Source organism: Salvelinus sp. IW2-2015, linkage group LG5 (assembly GCF_002910315.2).
Source record: "Salvelinus sp. IW2-2015 linkage group LG5, ASM291031v2, whole genome shotgun sequence".
NCBI classification, from domain to species: Eukaryota; Metazoa; Chordata; class Actinopteri; order Salmoniformes; family Salmonidae; genus Salvelinus; species Salvelinus sp. IW2-2015.
In genome coordinates this window covers 30,090,549-30,108,179 of record NC_036844.1, presented here as the reverse complement: position 1 = coordinate 30,108,179, position 17,631 = coordinate 30,090,549, and the positions used below count along the sequence as shown (strand labels likewise).

Below are 17,631 nucleotides of genomic sequence, written 5' to 3'. Positions count from 1 at the left end.
GTCTTTTTACTGTTGTTTTTATTTCTTTACTAACCTATTATTCACCTAATACCTTTTTTGTACTATTGGTTAGAGCCTGTAAGTAAGCATTTCACTGTAAGGTCTACACCTGCTGTATTCGGGCGCACGTGACAAATCAACTTTGATTTGATCTGTTGGTCACAGATACCTTAATAAAAAGGTAGGGGCGTGGATCGGGGGCAGTGTAACGGATGTGAAATGGCTAGCTAGTTAGCGGTGGTGCGCGCTAATAGCATTTCAATCGGTTACGTCACTCACTTTGAGACCTTGAAGTAGTGGTTCCCCTTGCTCTGCAAGAGCCGCGGCTTTTGTGGAGCGATGGGTAACGATGCTTCGTGGGTGACTGTTGTTGATGTGTGCAGAGGGTCCATGGTTCGAGCGAGGGGACGGACGTAAAGTTAAACTGTTATATTGGGTCTCAGAGCAAGTGACGTCACCGATTGAAAGGCTATTAGCACGCACCACCGCTAACTAGCTAGCCATTTCACATCCGTTACACAGCGCAACACATCTCCTTCACATAGAGTAGATCAGGCTGTTAATTGTGGCCTGTGGAATGTTGTCCCACTCCTCTTCAATGGCTGTGCGAAGTTGCTGTATATTGGAGGGAACTGGAACACGCTGTCGTACATGTCGATCCAGGGCATCCCAAACATGCTCAAAGGTTGACATGTCTTGTGAGTATGCAGGCCATGGAAGAACTGGGACATTTTCAAATTCCAGGAATTGTGTACAGATCCCTGCGACATGGGGGCGTGCATTATCATGCTGAAACTTGAGGTGATGGTTGCGGATGAAGGGCACAACAATAGGCCTCAGGATCTTGTCACSGTATCTCTGTGCATTCAAATTTCCATCGATAAAATGTAATTGTGTTCGTTGTCCGTAGCTTATGCCTGTCCATACCCCAGCCCCACRGCCACCATGGGGCACTCTGTTCACAACGTTGACATCAGAAAACCGCTCACCCACACGACGCCATGCACGTAGTCTGCGGTTATGAGGCCGGTTGGACGTTCTGCCAAATTCTCTAAAACGACATTGGAGGCAGATTATGGTGGAGAAATTAACATTCAATTCTCTGGCAACAACTCTGGTGGACATTCCTGCAGTCAGCATGCCAATTGCCACCTCCCTCAAAACTTGAGACATCTGTGGTATTGTGTTGTGTGGAAAAACTGCACATTTGGCCTTTTATTGTCGCCAGCACAAAGGTGCACCTGTGTAATGATCATGCTGTTTAAATCAGCTTATTGATTATGCCACACCTGTCAGGTGGATAGATTATCTTGGCAAAGGAGAAGTGTTCACTAACAGGGATGTAAACAGATTTGTGCACAACATTTCTGGGATCTTTTATTTCAGCTCATGAAACCAAACACTTTACATGTTGCATTTATATTTTTGTTCAGTGTATGTGGATCAGATATCCGTGTCCAAAAGGATGAACGGAGTGGATGGAAGTGGAAACAGATGGTAGTGACAGACAGCAGTGCCATTACTTAGGGCCCAAAAAGGCTAGAGCCCGCCCTGATCAGATAGCATATATATAGAATAGCAATAAATTAGCAACATCTTCTCACAGCCCCATAAAAAAACGTATAGAATAGCAACAAACGTGCTGTAAAACTGCAACATTTTCTCTCAGTCCAAAGGCAAAATGTGTAGAATTGCAGGAAATAAGCTATAAAACTGCAAATGTTTCTCTCTGCTCCATGGCAAAATGTGTAGAATTGCATGGTTAGCTTTAAAAAAATTAAAAAAAATAAAACTCTCCACCACCATGAGGGGGGCCTCCAAAATGTTGTTGTTCAGGCCCCCTGATGTGGTTAGTCCGACCCTTGACCCCCCTTCTTCAGTTAATTGACACAAACATTACTACATTATCACGGGAGCTCTATATCCCATCTCCAATAACGAAAAGTATGTGATATATAATATCATTTATCTTGTTAAATATCACAACCATAAAATAAAAATGTTAAAAATATTCAATATACACCTCCAGGCTGTGTTAGAGCTATTTGACCAAGAAGGAGAGTGATTGAGTGATGCATCAGATCACCTGACCTCAACCCAATTGAGATAATTTGGACCGCAGTGAAGGAAAAGCAACCAACAAGTGCTCAGCATATGTGGAAACTCCTTCAAGACTGTTGGAAAAGCATTCCAGGTGAAGCTGGTTGAGAGAATGCCAAGTGTGCAAAGCTGTCATCAAGACAAAGGGTGGCTACTTTGAAGAATCTGAAATACAAAATATATTTTGATTTGTTTTAAACATTTTTGGTTACTAGATGATTCCAAATGTGTTATTTCATAGTTTTGATGTCTTCACAATTATTCTACAATATAGAAAATAGTAAAAAGAAATAAAAACCCTTGAATGAGTAGTTGTGTTTTAACTTTTGACTGGTACTGTATTGAGACATGATTAGTTCACCACCGGCAGAGAGCCCACATCAGAAGGGCTAATGATGGTGAATGATATTCTCCCAAAAGTCTTGGCAACGTGATGTTTACCTTCATGGCTAGACTTATCCAGCGGTGTCCTCTTCCAAAATGATGTTACCTGAGAATTGGTCATTCAGGTTCTACACAGAGACAAAACACAAACACAGTACAATATGCTAAAAACTCCAATACAAATTGAACAATGTCAAATGCTTTATTCATGGCGCCACAAAAGACCGATCTAGGGGAAAGATGGAGGAAAGGTGGGGCAAATACAGTTAAAACAGAGGAAAGAGTTGTGACGACACACACAGGTATGTGTGCTGTGGTGTAATGTTCGCAATTAAAATTGCAATCTTATTAGGTGTATACAGCAGCTTCCCAGAATACAAGCATTGCTCCAGGTTGGAAGTGTCATTTCAGCAGCTTTATCAGCACATTCAGCAGGTGATTAAGTGATTAGTGATTAAGAGCATTGGGTCAGTAACAAAAAGGTTGCTGGTTCGAATCCCTGGGCGGACCAGGTGAAACATCTGTCGATGTGCCCTTGAGCAAGGCACTTAACCCTAATTGCTCCTGTATGTCGCTCTGGATAAGAGTGTCTGCTACAACATAGGAGTAGATCATGTGGTTGGTAGATAACTTGATGGGTTCTCTACACCCCGAATAAAAAACTAAGGACACATTTTTACAGCGTCCGTAGACATCAGGAGCAGGGTAATCAAATGATTGAAGTTCGTGTTAATAAAGGGGAAGTTTTATTGAAATCAACATTGCTCATGGTAGAATGAATTTCCAAAGGAAGTACAAGCAAATCTGTATTCAAAGTATTGAGTTTGCTCTTCATGTTTGCATTGGTATGATTCTGGACTTTCAGTAGAAACACCCAAATTGTCTGTCAGTTGTGACTGCTAGCTAAGATATCTGATATACTCCTCTGAATCAAGAAAAACATTTTCTTCTCCAACTCATTTTTAATAGCAGGTAGTCACTGCTGAACAAAAAGGTATTTTGGATAAAACAGCATTTGGTGAAATTATATCAAATAAATACATTTAACAAAGCACCACAATATTGATCAAAGGCATGAAGTTGCACTGTGTATATGGGAAGCTACATTCAATTAAAATATTTAAATTTCCAGCACATGCACCAAACAAACTTAGAGAAAAATTCTAAACTGAATACGTAAAATAAGATCCAGCAGGAGAAGCTAGAGGTGCTAAATAATAAAAACACAATTCACATTAAAGCAGTACAAGCAAGAAACCGACACAAAGGAGGGCCTTTTTCCCTTTGAAAAACACATTTGGACACTTCAGCCTCAATGGGCAGGGTCACACTTGGAAAGGACTGGGAATCAAATCACACTCAAGACAGTTAGCTACAACAAAAGAAGAAAAACAATCAAACGCACAGACAGCAGATGTCCTATCACACAATCACAACCCAAAAGTATATTGTATGTTGGTGCTGTTTTAAGTCAAATTTGAAAAGTAACAACACCCTGAGGGGTAAGTGTACCAAGAGTGTTTAAATACTGGTCCCAGATCTGTCTAGGCTTTAGACCTCCGACTATAGCCTGGTCCCAGACCTGTATGATATTTAGCCAACTCCTCTGAGAATTGTTGCCCAGCTATGTATAAAACATGTAACATGTATGGCATGACAACTACACAACAGTCAGAGAAGTCTAAACCCTAGACAGGTCTGGAACCAGGCTATAGTCAGAGAAGTCTAAAAACTAGACAGGTCTGGGACCAGGCTATAGTCAGAGAAGTATAAACCCTAGACAACCAGCTTTAGTCAGAGAAGTCTAACCCCTAGACAGGTCTGGAACCAGGCTATAGTCAGAGAAGTCTAACCCCTAGACAGGTCTGGGCCCAGGCTATAGTCAGAGAGGTTAAACCTAGACAGGTCTGAACCAGGCTTAGTCAGAGAAGTCTAACCCTAGACAGGTCTGGGACCAGGCTATAGTCAGAGAGTCTAAACCTAGACAGGTCTGGGACCAGGCTTATGTCAGAGAGTCTAAACCCTAGACAGGTCTGGAACCAGGCTTTTAGTCAGAGAAGTCTAAACCCTAGACAGGTCTGGAACCAGGCTATGTCAGAGAAGTCTAACCCTAGACAGGTCGGACAGGCATAGTCAGAGAGGTCTCAAACCTAGACAGGTCTGGAACCAGGCTATAGTCAGAGAAGTCTAACCCTAGACAGGTCTGGACCAGGCTATAGTCAGAGAAGTCTAACCCTAGACAGGTCTGGAACCAGGCTATAGTCAGAGAGGTCTCAAACCTAGAAGGTCTGGAACAGGCTATAGTCAGAGAAGTTCTAACCTAGACAGGTCTGGACCAGGCTATAGTCAGAGAAGTCTAAAAACTAGACAGGTCTGGGACCAGGCTATATCAGAGAAGTATAACCCTAGACAGGTCTGGGCCCAGGCTATAGTCAGAGAGTCTCAAACCTAGACAGGTCTGGACCAGGCTATAGTCAGAGAAGTCTAAAAACTAGACAGGTCTGGACCAGGCTATAGTCAGAGAAGTTAAACCCTAGACAGGTCTGGAACCAGGCTATAGTCAGAGAAGTCTAAACCCTAGACAGGTCTGGAACCAGGCTATAGTCAGAGAAGTCTAACCCCTAGACAGGTCTGGGACCAGGCTATAGTCAGAGAGGTCTCAAACCTAGACAGGTCTGGAACCAGGCTATAGTCAGAGAAGTCTAACCCTAGACAGGTCTGGAACCAGGCTATAGTCAGAGAGGTCTAAACCTAGACAGGTCTGGAACCAGTTATAGTCAGAGAAGTCTCAAACCTAGACAGGTCTGGAACCAGGCTATAGTCAGAGAAGTCTAAACCCTAGACAGGTCTGGAACCAGGCTATAGTCAGAGAGGTCTCAACACCTAGACAGGTCTGGGACCAGGCTATAGTCAGAGAAGTCTAAACGTCTCAAACCTAGACAGGTCTGGAACCAGGCTATAGTCAGAGAAGTATAAACCCTAGACAGGTCTGGAACCAGGCTATAGTCAGAGAAGTCTCAAACCTAGACAGGTCTGGGACCAGGCTATAGTCAGAGAAGTCTAAACCCTAGACCAGTGGCAGTAGCCCTACACGGTCAGCCCCACAGCTCTCCCTGGAGGGCACACGCAAAAACAACAGTCCAATTCAAAATATCCAACTAACAGAAATACAATCTCTTGTAAGTTCGGACATAAAATTATACAATTAAGATGTAAAAAGGGTTTAAGAGAGAGTTGGACATGGAAGGATAACAAAACCGTGTGAGTAGAGATGGGGGGGGGGGTCATCTCTCCCCTCAGTGCGACGGCGGACAATGGGGGGGTGGACAGTTTTCACATTCCGGCAGGCAGCGTACAGGAGACGGGGGGGCTCTTCACTTCTTCCAAACGGTGTAGAAAACCCACCTGAGTCAGCTCATTAAGGAGAATGCAATGTAAACAACAAGTAACCACACGTCTATGTATGAAAGTATGCCTGTGTGACCGTGAATGGGAGACGTGTCTGATAAGTGCAAGACTCTTTTCTTGAAGGATACAGTTCCATATAAGAGGGCACACACACCACCTCCTTGGAGAAGTCTACAGGACATGAGAGCCTTCCCAGCTGCTCCTCATAAAGAGCCAGTGTCTCAGTCAGATTGGCACTATTACCCTGATGACACGGGGTTAAAACATGGACCACACAGCAATTAGGGGACAAAAATGTCAACAAAAGAAACCCATCGCACTAGGACAAACTTGTCTCTCATGAACAACAAAGATATACGAGACAGTTAATCATGTGTAGAGATGGTGATCTCAATATGAGCTGAAATCCACACAAGGGTGGGGTGACTGTATGAAGCACTCAGTGAATATGGGTCTCACCTGTGTGAAGTACTTCCCAGTAGGACGCAGTACTTTTATTGAGAGATCCAAGATAAGCTGTAGGAACTCCCATGTAGAGTCTGAGACAGAGTAAACCATCTTTCAACCAATTATGCAAGTGTTTCATACAAGCCCCGATTCACGAAACATGTTAAGATTACACTGTCCACATCCTAAAATCAGATCAATTCTTTGCAATGAGGTACAAGGCGGTGCGTCTTTACAAGAGCCCTACCAGTATTCATCATAGCATACACCGTTAGAACAGAATGGCCAAGAAGACCCCATGAGAGAGCATTTGTCACTCACCCTCCTCTGGCGCTGTGGAGATGGGGACCGCTGTGAGGTCATTGATGACGTAATCAAACGTCTTCCCTTCCTCAACATACTTTTTTAGAACAGGAACGCAGTCCTCTACCAACACCTGGAATGAGATAAGAAGAGATGGAGGGGATGCAGGGAAATGTAGTTATGGAAACCCCATGTAGTAACATACAAGTGACAAACGTTCCATCTCAACTAAGGAGAGGTGCAGTGGACAGCACTGTCCTGCTCACCTGGTAACATTCTCCCTTCAAGTTGTCCAGAACACTCCCACATGCCTTCCTCATGTGTGTTCTACACCCATCAATCACCATTTGGTCGATGTAACCACTTTGTCAAGGCATTACAAACCAGGCACAGGGGAAGACAGATGACAGACCAGATAATCCTACCGGGCTACGTCTCAAGAAAATGCTCATAAGAGGTTAGTGTTAAAATATTGTTGGTGCACATCCCTGAAGCAATATGTTAACTGAGCACAGAGCGAAGTGAAAAGCAGGGTCCTGAAAGGATATCTCCACCATGGTGATCATCTTTGGCTTGAGTTTGACGGCCTCTGCGAGGATTCCTCCATCGCCGCCTCCTAAGATCAGCACCTCCTTCCCTGCATAGTTCTCTTGCCCTCTGCCCATGATGGCCTGGGTGTAGGGCAGGTCACTCTCTGACAGATCTGCCATATAATCACATTACAGTAGGCCCCTTCACTCTGACAGATCTGTCATATAATCACATTACAGTAGGCCCCTTCACTCTGACAGATCTGTCATATAATCACATTACAGTAGGCCCCTTCACTCGGACAGATCTGTCATATAATCACATTACAGTAGGCCCCTTCACTCTGACAGATCTGTCATATAATCATATTACAATATCATTAGATTAGTAAGCCACATGCCATGATTGAAACCCAGCCAAATGTTCATCTTATTAGATTCAGTTATCAGAAGTGAAACATAAGTTGAACAACAAGTGACCTAAATAAGTAAAGTAAATAACATAATTACAACAATATACAGTAGCAGTAGGTGAGGAATAATTCATAACAAAAATGGATCTAAAATCAAGGCCTGTAGGAATGCTATATTTGACTTACTAACATCCCCATTGAGGATCAGGATATTGCCAAACTGCTGTGAGTGCATGATCTTTATGTTCTGGTATGCAGAGTCCTCATCATATACAACCCGATCTATGTCATACTCCACCAGTCTGCCGTCTGCTGTGGGCCAGTATCGATCAACAGCTGCACCTCGTGTCAGAGCTGGGAGCCTGGGGAAGGTGGGACATGGTAAATGAAATCAAATTTTATTTGTCACATACACTTGATTAGCAGATGTTAATGCGAGTGTAGCGAAATGCTTGTGCTTCTAGTTCCGACAATGCAGTAATAACCAGGTAGATATCATGTTCATGATGCCATCATGGAGATATTGACAGGGGCTTATAGGGTAATCGTTTCACACTACAGCTTGTGTCCAGTCACAAGATAGTCAACACACAAGGCCACTACCGTAAGATCATCCACCACTCGAGGCTTACCTCTTGACCCTCTTAATGTTTCCATGTAGGAGACTTCTCAGCTTCTCTTCCAGTGTATTCAAAAGCTGAGAGAAAAATCGAATACAGTATTTGTTATTTTGCATATTCTAATGATATATTAAGCAAAAATATCCTAAATGTCAAAAAGGCCTACGAGACCACATGTTCGAAATGTTCGTAAGCAAGCATTTCACTGTAAAGTCTATACCAGTTGTATTCGGCGCATGTGAGAAATACAGCAACACATCAAACTGTATCTAATTAATGGAAACATTTCTTACTTAGGGTATTCTGAAGGTCTTAAATATGATCTTTTGTTGTTTTTTGTATTTGTGTTATTGTATTTGTGTTATTGTTTTATGTATGGATGTAAGCAGGTCCATTGTGAAGACAAGTTTCTCTCATCACCTACATTCTCTACTTGTACAATGTTATCTCCTTCACAACACTGCAGATCAATGGTAAGCAGGCCATGGGCGGTCACACGCAGAATAACCAACCTGAGAAGAGACATACAAAAACAGAAAAAGATACACATAGTTAAATTGAGAGAAACATAGAATTGAATCTAGGCTATAACTTCTCTCTGTCACTTCGCTCTCCTTCAACACAAAGCTCATGAGGAGAGCCATGGCATGACAGGTTGTGAACAATTGACCTAAGCTTAATGACAGCTCAGTGGAGAGCCAATGGGCAGCTGAAGGTTGAGCGTTTCTACCCAACATGTGTGGTGTTGCTGCGGGTATATTCATGCAGGCTTAGGCCCACACAATGGCCAACCGGCAGTGTTTACCACTCACCACACACACACAAAACAGGAAGCGCCAAAGCCCTTACATCCGATAAACAAAGCCACTAAAGAGCTATGCGTTCATTTGAAAGTGAGCCATTGTGGTACCAATGACACACTTAACTGGCCAATCAATGGTCTTCCTAAAGGGTGTCTGACCACTAGAACACACCTGGGGTTTTTATTAGCCAGTCAGGGTATTGTTTTAAATGTAATTTAACTTTATTTAACTAGGCAAGTCCGTAAAGAACTGGCTAGTGTTTGGGGTAGCTACAGTGTTTGCAACTTCCATCTACATTTGTTTTGCATAAACCTCGACAACCTGACACATTCAAACCCTACATACGCACACATTTACAACACAAAACACACATCACTTTCTGCTTCTTTATTTTACTTGTATTATTATCATCATCTCCTCTCCTGATGCCTAGTCACTTTACCCTGCATTCCAGTACATATCTACCTCAAATACCTTATTATTATTATCTCTCCTGATGCCTAGTCACTTTACCCTGCCTTCCAGTACATATCTCCGTTCAAACACCTTATTAATTATCTCTCCTGATGCCTAGACCACTTTACCCTGCCTTCCAGTACATATCTACCTCAAATACCTTATTTTATTATCTCTCCTGATGCCTAGTCACTTTACCCTGCCTTCCAGTACATATCTACCTCAAATACCTTATTATTATCTCTCCTGATGCCTAGCACTTTACCCTGCCTTCCAGTACATATCTACCTCAAAACCTTATTATATTATCTCTCTGATGCCTAGTCACATTTTACCCTGCTTCCAGTACATATCTACCTCAAATACCTTATTATTATCTCTCCTGATGCCTAGACACTTTACCCTGCCTTCCAGTACATATCTACTCAATACCTTAAATTATTATTTAATTATCTCTCCTGATGCCTAGTCACTTTACCCTGCCTTCCAGTACATATCTACCTTCAAATACCTTATTATTATCTTCTCCTGATGCCTAGACACTTTACCCTGCCTTCCAGTACATATCTACCTCAAAAACCTTATTATTATTATTATCTCTCCTGATGCCTAGTCACTTTACCCTGCTTCCAGTACATATCTACTCAAATACCTTATTATCTCTCCTGATGCTAGACACTTTACCCCTGCCTTCCAGTACATATCTACCTCAAATACCTTATTATTATCATATCTCTCTTCCTGATGCCATAGTCACTTTACCTCTGCCTTCCAGTACATATCTACCTCAAATACCTTATTATTATTATCTCTCCTGATGCCTAGTCACTTTACCCTGCTTCCAGTACATATCTACCTCAAATACCTTATTATTATCTCTCCTGATGCCTAGATCACTTTACCCTGCCTTCTAGTAATATCTACCTCAAATACCTTATTATTACTCTCCTGATGCCTAGACACTTTACCCTGCCTTCCAGTACATATCTACCTCAAATACCTTATTATTATCTCTCCTGATGCCTAGCACTTTACCTCGCCTTCTAGTACATATCTACCTCAATACCTTATATTATTATCTCTCCTGATGCCTAGTCACTTTACCCTGCCTTCCAGTACATATCTACCTAAATACCTATTTTATTATCTCTCCTGATGCCTAGTCACTTTACCCTGCCTTCCAGTACATATCTACCTCAAATACCTTATTATTATTATTATCTCTCCTGATGCCTAGACACTTTACCCTGCCTTCCAGTACATATCTACCTCAAGTACCTCTGCACTATGATCTGGTACTGGTACTCCCTGTATATAGCTCCACATTGATCTGGTACTGGTACTCCCTGTATATAGCTCCACATTGATCTGGTACTCCCTGTATATAGCTCCACATTGATCTGGTACTCCCTGTATATAGAGCCACATGGTTCTGGTACTGGTACTCCCTGTATATAGCCCCACATTGATCTGGTACACACACACCAAAGCACGCAACAGGCTGACCAATACAAGGGCTGATTTTTTTGGGGCCATCCGGGCAAATTTGAGGCTTTTTGAGCCTGACAGCGAGCCATCCTCAACAAGATTGGAAAGTGACAGTGAAGATGAGACCTCAGAGTCTGATGTTCAAGAGGTGAACATTGAGGAGGTCCAGGGAGAAGACATGGAAGCCTGAGAGGAAGACAACCAAAGCTTTAGTTTCTAGACTAATCATTTTACAGATGTATGTTGAAAACGTTTTTGGGAGATGCGATGGATCATTGGGGATCATTCAATATTCCCTTTTGTTGTTCAGTGAAATCATCCCATGTGAAGAGTCAACTCATTTAATTAAAGTTCAATTTGTAACTAAATTGTTTTATTTCTATTGGAAGGATTTAATCATTTGCAATTATGTCTACTTATGAGACATAAGGTAAAAGGTTTATGTTTCTGTCTCCATATGATATGGTAAATATATCCAATGCAAAACACATCAACATATAAATGGTATTAATATTAATGTACATATATTTCCATTATTTCCCATATATTCCTGTTAATTCCCAGGGAAGGTTTCCACCTCTGAATTTTCCCCAAAATGTGCAACCCTAGTTATAACATCTACAGAAAATAACAGAAATGCCAATGGGGGCGGTGTTAAGCTTAGGTAGGATCTCATGTTAAATACTGTTGAAGTAATATGGCTACAGGCTCACCTGCCTCACCTAAAGACCATTCTTGTGGGAAGCTGCTATAGACCACCAAGTGCTAACAGTCAGTATCTGGATAATGTGTGTGAAATGCTTGATAATGTATGTGATAAACAGAGAGGTATATTTTCTGGGCAACCTAAATGTTGACTGGCTTTCATCAAGCTGCCCACTCAAGAAAAAACATCAATCTGTAACCAGTGCCTGCAACCTGGTTCAGGCTTTCAGCAATCCGAGGAACTGAAGAAGGACTACAACATTCTCTTGAACACCCTTCTTTGCACAGGGAAGAGACCAGTCATCTCTGGTCCCCAGCCGTGCTATAGAAGGGGTTCGGAGCGTTACAGCCGCCTCGCTGCCCTAAACGAGTTCCTGAAGCTCTCCAAAAACACAAATGTCTCCTTTTGTGACAATTTTGACTTCCTGTGAGAGCAACCAACACTCTTTAAAAGAGATGGGATTCACCCTGACCGCAGGGGTTCCAGGATTATCTCCAACATAGCGAACTGCTTAAGAGACTGACGGTAGCAAGGATCTCATGTCAGATGATGCGGAAGTAATATGGCTACAGGTTCATCTGCCTCACCTAAAGCCTATTCTCGTAGGAAGTTGTTATAGACCAGTGCTAAATGTCAGTATTTGGACTATATATGTGAATCAGTCAACCTACCAGGGTATTTATAGAACAGGTATTAACAGAACAGGAACTAAATCATCCAAGTGTATTGATCACATCTTTACTAATGTTGCATAAATCTTCTCTAAAGCAGTATAGACACCCATCAGATGTAGTGATGATAATATAATAGCCATAACTAGAAAAAAAACGAAGTTCCGAAGACTGGACCTAAAATTGTGTATAAATGAACATAAAGTTTTTGCAATGATACCTATGTCGAATATGTGAAAAATATTTGTTGGTTTGATGTGTGTAATGAGGGACATCCGAGCACTGAAGTATTTATGAAACTGCTTCTTCCGGTTACGGATAGACATGTGCCTATCAAGAAGCATGTATTGCACTTCGATGTACACAGAGGGAAAATGCCAGACTTTCCTGGCGAAAAGTTGAGGAGAGTTTGACTGCATCACTATTGATGTGTTGAAGGTACAGAACTGTCTGTTCAAGCAGTTAACACACAGATCAGACACTCATCGGTACAACACAAGACGTGCAACCAGAGGTCTCTTCACAGTCCCCAGGTCCAGAATAGAGTCATGACTACATGGAACTCTGCCACCCCCGGTAACTCAGGATAGCAATGAAACCAGTAAAAAAAAAWAATAATAATAAAGTGGTCGCACGAAGGCGACTGAAGAGACTAATACTATACTGATATGTAGGCTGTGTGTGACGTTTTAAATGTATGCGTTTCAGTCTTGACTAATAATGTTCTGTACTATGTATTATGCCATGTTTGACGTAGACCCCAGGAAGAGTAGCTGATGCTTTTGCAGCGGCTAATGGGGATCCTAATAAATACCAAATGTTATCAGTCAACCTACCAGGGTATTTACAAAAACAGCACAGGAATGAAATCAACATTATTGATTACATCGTTACTAATTCTGCAGAAATCTGCTTGAAAGCAGTATGCAAATCCATCGGATGTAGTGATCACCTTATAGTAGCAATATCTAGGGAAACCAAAGTTCCAAAGGCTGGGCCTAATATAGTGTATAAGAGGTCATACAATAAGTTTTGTAGTGATTCCTATGTTGATGATGTAAAGAATATTTGCTGGTCGGTGGTGTGTAATGAGGAGCAACCAGACGCTGCACGTGACACATTTATGAAATTGCTTATTCCAGTTACTAATAAGCATGCACCCATTAAGAAAATGGCTGTAAAAACTTAAATCCCTGTGGATTGATGAGGAATTGAAAAACTGTATGGTTGAGAGGGATGAGGCAAAAGAAATGGCAAATAAGTCTGGCTGCACAATTGGCAAACGTACTTCAAATTGAGAAATCGTGTGACTAAACTGAATAAAAAGAAAAAATTATACTATGAAACAAAGATAAATTATATAAAAGAATGATAGTAAAAAGCTTTGGAGCACCGTAAATAAAATTTTGGGCGAAAAGGCAAACTCAGCTCCATCATTCATTGAATCAGATAGCTCATTCATCACAAAACCCACTGATATTGCCAACTACTTTAATGATTTTTTACATTGACAAGATCAGCAAATTTAGGCATGACATGCATGACATCCTTCACTAAACCTCAACTAAATATTGTAATGAATAAAGTGGAAATGTGACTAAACTGCTTGGAGTTAGTCTGGATTGTAAACAGACATGGTCAAAACATGTTGATGCAACAGTAGCTAAGATGGGGAGAAGTCTGTCTATAATAAAGTGCTGATCTGCCTTAACAACACCATCAACAAGGCAGGTCCTACAGTCCCTAGTTTTGTTGCACCTGGACTACTGTTCAGTCGTGTGGTCAGGTGCCACAAAGAAGGACTTTGCTCAATTGGCTCAAAACAAAGCAGCACGGCTGACCCTTAAAATGTACACAGAGCTAACATTAATAATATGCATGTCAATCTCTCATGGCTCAAAGTAGAGGAGAGATTGGCTTCATCACTACTTGTTTTTGTAAGAAGTATTGACATGCTGAATGCACCGAGCTGTCTGTTTAAACTACTAGCACACAGCTCAGCCACCAATGCATACCCCACAAGACATGCAACCAGAATACCTAAGTGCAGAACAGACTATTGGAGGCGCACAGTACTATATAGAGGCATGGCTACATGGAACTCTATTCCACATCAGGTAACTGACGCAAGCAGTAGAATCAGATTTACAAAACAGATTTAAAAAATACACCTTATGGAACAGAGGGGACTGTGAAGAGACACACACACACGCTAACACACACATGGATTTTGTATTGTAGATATGTGGTAGTAGAGTAGTGACCTGAGGACCCTAGGATGAGTAGCTGTTGCCTTGGCAACAGCTTATGGGGATCCATAATGAATACAAAATGTATTGTACAGTATGTAAGGGTACTATGGATGTGCATACTGTACATGCTTTTAACGTGTACCTAAAGCACCATACCCTGCTGAATCTGTCTGGCCTGACTGTCTTCATAGTGTGTTGTGCGTCTCATGTGCTGTATTACTTGTTCTTATTATTATCATCAATATTATCATCAAGTTAGACCGCTGCACCACTCGGGAGCGTAAGGCACTGCATCTCAGTGCAAGAAGCATCACTACAGTCCCTGGTTTGAATCCAGGTTGTATCACAACCGGCCGTGATTGGGAATCCCATAGGGCAGCGCACAATTGGCCCAGCGTCGTCCAGGTTTAGCCGGGGTAGGCCATCATTGTAAATAAGAATTTGTTCTTAACTGACTTGCCTAGTTAAATAAAGGATACATTTAAAATGTTTAAAAAATATTTATGTTTTTAATGTAGCACTTCGGGTTTTTGAAAAGCGAACACACACTAGGCCTAATTCATGAACATTAGATTAATTCTACAAAATATGTTGGTAAGGACATAAATAATGATGACAGTGTTGATGTAACTGGTGCCTACCTGCCATTCTTGCCAATGAAGGTAGCAAGATATCCATGTCCCTCAGTGTCATGGACAGTCTCTGTCATTTCCTGTTCTTGAAATATAGACTGCAGCCCATGCACAGTCGTTGGACAGTCTGCTAAACAGAAAGGGGGGAGGGGCATTTCTAGGGTGACAACACAATAATTAACACAACACCATACCCTCCCATGTTTGAAATTCCTGTTTCAGACAGAATCACCATTAAATGGTAAATAAATTAAGCCTGTTAAGAAGGTAATATCTAGCTAGCTAAAGGAGACAGGGTTGCACTTACTGCACACACAAACTGTAGCTACCTTGTAACAACCACCAGAAATGTCAAATAATAAGCTAGATAACTATGTTCTTCATGTCTTGTCTGTGTACCTTAACGTTAGACCAGACAGTTGGCTATGCAGCAACATGCTAAAAATAAATGGCAGTAGGCTTGCTAATTTAACTTGCAAATTCTGCTTGTATGCTATTTTACCGTGAGTGCATATACTATAGATATCAGACTAATAATTGGCCACTAGGACCTTATGAATAAAAAAAACTGTGACCAACTTGAGATGGCTATAGCCTCATCAATAAACAAAGTTAACATTGCTATGCTAACTAGCTAGCTAGTCAAGCCTGCCTGTCCATTAAAACCAATCATATATGACGCAGACAGGCGCAGCAGCAGACAGATGAGATGCCTTTGCTAACCTAGCTAGCAACTGCACAAAAGGTCATATTACCCGCCTGCCAGTCATGTTGCTGGCAACCAGCAATGTCTGATTTGGAATTATGCCATCAAGATAGCGGACGACATTTAACTAGATCAATATTACTCAGCACGTCATTACCTACGTCCTCCGCGAAAAAAAGCACTAATCGTGCATATCATAATTGTATGATTAGTATATATTGGACAGACTGCGCGTACTGACAACGATTAGTTAGCTAGCTAACGTTAGCTAGCATACAGTACATGCGCAAAGGGAAATGATAGCTAATGACTCCCATGTTCTGTTATGCAGCAACCGTTCGTAGCCTAATGCCGGTGTGTGTCATTTACCTGGCGCTGAGAGGTTGAAGTCGAGGGTGTAATGTCGCAGTGCCATGACTGGGTACAGCCGTCAGCCATGCCTGGAGTAGGCAGCCGGTGTGAAAATGGAATTTGCGTGTGGGGACAGAAGGAGGGATCCGTGCTAGTACTGCCAGAGTGTTGTTTGAAGTGGGAGGGTTTGCTAGAGTGCAGACTGGTCTGTGGACACGCAGGGGGAGGGTCCGATGACGGCCACCTCGTGCTCACATGTATCCACAGTTCAGACTGCAGTAGGCTTCCTGTTAGTTGTACAGAGAGAGAGATGTTTCTTATTTTTTATTTTATTTTTATTTGTCTATTTRTTTTATGTTTCATATTTTCTTATGTTTTTTTTGGACAGATTACGTATAATCAATCCAGTCCTTTGCAGGGATGGGCAACCGTAGACCCGCGGGGCTCATCCAGCCCATGAGCCTATGAAAAATTTAATGTGCAGTGGATTATAGAAAAAGTATATAAAGTAACAGTCAAAAGTTCTTTATTTTTACTATTTTCTACATTGTAGAATAATAGTGAGGACATCAAAACTATGAAATAACACATGTAATCAGGTGATTCTCTGATCCACCTCTACGCAGACGACACCATTCTGTATACTTCTGGCCCTTCTTTGGACACTTGGTTAACTAACCTCCAGACGAGCTTCAATGCCATACAACTCTCCTTCCGTGGCCTCCAACTGCTCTTAAATGCAAGTAAAACTAAATGAATGCTCTTCAACTGATCGCTGCCCACACCTGCCCGCACGTCCAGCATCACTACTCTGGACGGTTCTGACTTAGAATATGCGGCCAACTACAAATACCTAGGTGTCTGGTTAGACTGTAAACTCTCCTTCCAGACTCACATTAAGCATCTCCAATCCTAAATTAAATCTAGAATTGGCATCCTATTTCGCAACAAAGCATCCTTCACTCATGCTGCCAAACATACCCTCGTAAAACTGACTATCCTACCGATCCTTGACTTCGGCGGTATCATTTACAAAATAGCCTCCAACACTCTACTCAGCAAATTGGATGCAGTCTATCACAGTGCCATCCGTTTTGTCACCAAAGCCCCATATACTACCACCACTGCGACCTGTATGCTCTCGTTGACTGGGTCTTGCTTCATATTCGTCGCCAAACCCACTGGCTCCAGGTCATCTATATGTCTTTGTTAGGTAAAGGCCCGCCTTATCTCAGCTCACTGGTCACCAAAGCAGGACCCACCCGTAGCACACGTTCCAGCACGTATATTTCACTGGTCATCCCCAAAGCCAATTCCTCCTTTGGCCGCCTTTCCTTCCAGTTCTCTGCTGCCAATGACTG

The 17,631-nt window shown here is 42.0% G+C and overlaps 1 protein-coding gene across 4 annotated transcripts; it reads right to left on the bottom strand.

Moving 5' to 3' along the window:
* Positions 1-2,672: 2,672 nt before the first annotated feature.
* On the bottom strand, positions 2,673-16,467 carry LOC111964261 (spermine synthase). Of its 4 annotated transcripts, none has more exons than XM_070443672.1 (13): positions 16,289-16,467; positions 15,223-15,370; positions 8,630-8,717; positions 8,218-8,282; positions 7,772-7,947; positions 7,191-7,345; positions 6,909-6,998; positions 6,661-6,775; positions 6,352-6,431; positions 6,021-6,136; positions 5,017-5,889; positions 4,635-4,677; positions 2,673-4,260 (listed from the first exon to the last, which is right to left on the bottom strand). In XM_070443672.1, exons 1-11 carry the CDS (start codon positions 16,332-16,334, stop codon positions 5,859-5,861), a joined length of 1,110 nt encoding a protein of 369 aa, XP_070299773.1. In that variant the 5' UTR covers positions 16,335-16,467; the 3' UTR covers positions 2,673-4,260; positions 4,635-4,677; positions 5,017-5,858. The 4 variants fall into 4 exon arrangements, with proteins under 4 accessions (XP_070299773.1, XP_070299776.1, XP_070299777.1 ...); XM_070443675.1 differs by having other exon boundaries at positions 15,223-15,343; positions 16,289-16,466; XM_070443676.1 differs by having other exon boundaries at positions 15,223-15,340; positions 16,289-16,466.
* Between the last annotated feature and the right edge of the window lie 1,164 nt (positions 16,468-17,631).

Coding starts and splice junctions, on each gene's coding strand:
- LOC111964261 (XM_070443672.1), bottom strand. CDS start 16,334: ATGGCACTGCGACATTACACCCTCGACTTCAACCTCTCAGCGCCAG. Junction 15,371..16,288: donor CTTCAACCTCTCAGCGCCAG/GTAAATGACACA, acceptor TTGTCACCCTAG/AAATGCCCCTCCCCCCTTTC. Junction 6,432..6,660: donor CTCCACAGCGCCAGAGGAGG/GTGAGTGACAAA, acceptor ACTCTGTCTCAG/ACTCTACATGGGAGTTCCTA.